Raw genomic sequence first — 3503 nt, forward strand, 5'->3', positions numbered from 1 at the left:
ACAAGAGCTGATTTGAACTACTCACTCCGTCCATAATGCAAGACATTTTTTGACATATTATGGGATCGGAGGGAGTAATACTTCGATTTTCACATGCATATGATCCCACAACTTTATATATGGCAGCACCTCATTGGTAGCAAGACCACCGGTAGCTACCCAAACCGGTACAAATGACTTTGCATGCATGCAACACATTGAATGAACATGCATGTAGATTAGGGTGGAGGACTACAAAATAAAATTTGCAGAAGGATGAGGTATTTTGCAAAATTTTAGTAGATCCTACGGCATCTCGCCTCTCTCGCGTGTGGATCACATAAACACAGGGTGCTTTGCCATAAAAACAGTCCAGCTAAAACCACCCCTCTGCGAACTCAGCACATCACATATTTCATCTGACGTGGCTTCATTTCGGGGTCGATTTGAACCAAAAGTGAGCATGTGAGACAGGTTTAGCATTACAAAATTCTAAGTTGCCAGTTTGTGGGCTAGAATGTGAGTACGCAGGACAAGTTAATGTACCGCAAGTGCATTTCACTTGAAACTAAGAACGTTGCTCCTAGAAACTTGTCAATGGACACACATAAACAGCGAGAACACTTCACTTTTCCAAGAAATAGACCCATTTTTGCAAAAAATATAAGTAAAAAAGGGACCCACGTTCCTCTAATATATACTACTCCCTCTGTTCACTTTTATAAGGCCTTGAAGACATTTCAGACAGGGTGCAAAGTAGCTCATTTTCAGTTGTCTGAAATGACTTATAAAAGTGAACGGAGGGAGTATCTAACATGATTTGTCCAACAGCAATAGTACAACAGTTCCACTTTTTCTAAAAAGCCAAAAAGTATAACGCTTTCGTATTACATGAATGGTACTGAGGATACAATGTAAGTCTACATCAAAACTGAGCTGTTAGATTGGTCAACGACATGGACCAAAGAATGATGTATGATACAGTAATAGTACCACACAATATATTTACACCACAAAATACAGAGGCTTATTATCATCCTGACCAACCAATACATCATATTCACAAATCCAGTTCTCATCCGCATGAAACCATCAGTTACCTCCGCTTAGTTTTACCAATAATAAAAGGTTGGATCTGCAGTTGCCGTGAAAACGCTCTATTGAAAAGAACCCGAGTTTGGATAGCTGAGATAATAGGCATCCATGCTAGTACAGCAATTGGAAAAAATAGCAGTGTACCCATTCCGTAGTCATAAGCGTGAGCAATGACCTGAATAGGCTCCCATATTGCATAGTATTCTATTTTCGGCCTCAAAACCTGAACAATCTGTGCAGTAAGGAGGGAATTAGGGCAATTGTGGAAGAGAATGTTGAACAATTGGTAGAGTGCATTATTGATACTTACAAGGAGGAGGCCCCAACCAGTTGGAATGAACGCAAGGCAACAGACGATCAAATCCATGATGGATAGTTTGCACAGGCAAGATAGAAGGATAAAGGAAGTCACTACTGCCAGGAATGTCAACAACTTTATGAACCTGAAGATGAGTTGGTGCTTTGAGCTTAACTGACGACTAGCACAATTAACAAGCTGCAGAAAATTCAGAAAAAAAATCAGTATAACGGTGAAGTATCACAGTTGCCGGAAACAAAGACATTCAAGACGAAGCGTATACCTTGACCAGCCCAACAATGGAAATTATCACAACCCAAGAAAGCAAGTACACAAGAAAATTCTTGTTATCATGAGATATCTTGAGATGATAGACAAGTCCATACTGATAAACAAAGAACCGTAAACAGAGCAATACTTCAATAATCCTAGAACTAAGCACCGAGTAGCGGAGATGCGCATTCTCAGCATTCCACCATGACTCCCAACTCTTTTCTGGTTGCACACCTATTCCCCCTTGGTTCATCATCCATCTATTCCAATCTGCCCAGTCGTCAACAATCTTGTGCCAAGCAAAACCAGCTGGATTGAAAAGAAAAGGTGCGAACAGCCAAGTCATTGCCATAAACCATGTTGAATATGTGACCATCACATGAAACTTTCCATCAGATTTCCTAAATAGGTGATAGATTATCAAAAGGAAGATCAGCTCAAAAGCTTTGACAAAGTGACTCCGAGAGTACAACTGATAGTTTTCTGTAAAGCTCGCATGAAAAACTACAAATTTACGCCCCGTTGGTCGATATTTAGCGCCACCATGAAGAATAGTACGCCCATAATAGTGAGCTTTCGTTCCAAGAGAGAATGTGAAAAAAACTGAAGCAACCTGCAGTTGCATGAGGATGAAGTCACTCAAAGCTGCTCTGAAACCCTTCTCCAACCCTAGCTCCATCACCATAGGTAATCCTGTGAGCAGTCCCAACTGAAGAAAAGATTGAGATGCAAGGGCTGTTTCTAAGGACTTCATATTCTGGTGATGAGCTTTAATCAGCAGAGCACTCTGTAATCCACTGAGAACCAAGTATAGTTGTCCATATAGGAAAACATAAACACCTACAACTGATATCTGTACAAGATAAAGATCCATTGAAACAATAAGAATCACTGTTGGTGATAATCTCAAAGAAATATTATATGCAAGGAGTCACTTAAAAATGCGTATGCAAACAGAAATATAAAGTATTAGTATTCTGATAGGCCACGTGGATCATTATTACAAATATAAGCAAATAAAAGTCATATGATTAACCTAAAAGAATTCATCGAGTGACTTTTCTGACCTGTAGACAGGAATGTGCAAAAGTCTAAAAGGTACTACCTCTGTAAACAAATATAAGACATTTCAGGGAGGGACTAATATTTGTTTACAGAGGGCGTAATATTTTTCATATTAAAAATCAAACATTAGTAAAAAAAAAAGTAAAGTTTGTAGCAAAGTGACTAGTTCAAAATTCAGGTTTGAACCTCCTAATTTACTTCAAGTACAATTTGCCCTATACATGAGGCTGGATTGGTCCATCAGCATTTGTTTGAGAAATAGCATGTTTGGTTATCCAATGATATATGTGGCATGAAGCAATTCCTCATCGTGTATTTTTTCTAGGGCTTCTTAACTGGTGAGACTTTCACACCTGGTTCAAACGAGGATAATCAACATAAAACAGACTATTGGTATATCTCTGGAAAAAGAAAAGTGAAGTTTTGTCTGGCCAATAATGACTAAATCAATCTTGGAAGCAGTTCACTTTAAACTACCAATTTTCCAAAGATCGAGCTGGCAGGTCTTAGGAGAAACATTGTTTATACTGGATAACTGGAATCCATGAACTACACTTAGATAAACACTTTTTTCATTCTATGTAAGATTTGAACCAAAGGTTGTCAGCTAAAAGATAAGGTGTTAAATGGAAGGAACCAAAATTCTTTTTTCCCCTATCGATGATTCTTGTTCATCTTTCTTTTCACATATTTTTTGTAATTTCTCAGGAATTGGCACACATTATGTTCTAACTGCAATGCTTCTGGGCATTATAGTGGCATGAAAACAGACATGCAAGCATGCACGTTGAGG

General features: G+C 38.5%; 1 protein-coding gene across 1 annotated transcript in view; it reads right to left on the reverse strand.

The window, feature by feature from the left end:
- Window positions 1-813: 813 nt before the first annotated feature.
- The window catches only part of LOC119320127 (putative callose synthase 8), a 21795-nt gene continuing 19105 nt past the window's right edge, over window positions 814-3503 (reverse strand). Inside the window, exons 39-41 of the mRNA XM_037594251.1 lie at window positions 1656-2498; window positions 1385-1570; window positions 814-1306 (exon numbers count right to left, since the gene is read on the reverse strand). Coding sequence (XP_037450148.1) covers window positions 1076-1306; window positions 1385-1570; window positions 1656-2498 — 1260 coding nt within the window. The 3' untranslated portion in view covers window positions 814-1075. The remainder of the gene's footprint in view (window positions 1307-1384; window positions 1571-1655; window positions 2499-3503) is intronic.

Source organism: Triticum dicoccoides, chromosome 6B (assembly GCF_002162155.2).
Source record: "Triticum dicoccoides isolate Atlit2015 ecotype Zavitan chromosome 6B, WEW_v2.0, whole genome shotgun sequence".
Classification (NCBI taxonomy): Eukaryota; Viridiplantae; Streptophyta; class Magnoliopsida; order Poales; family Poaceae; genus Triticum; species Triticum dicoccoides.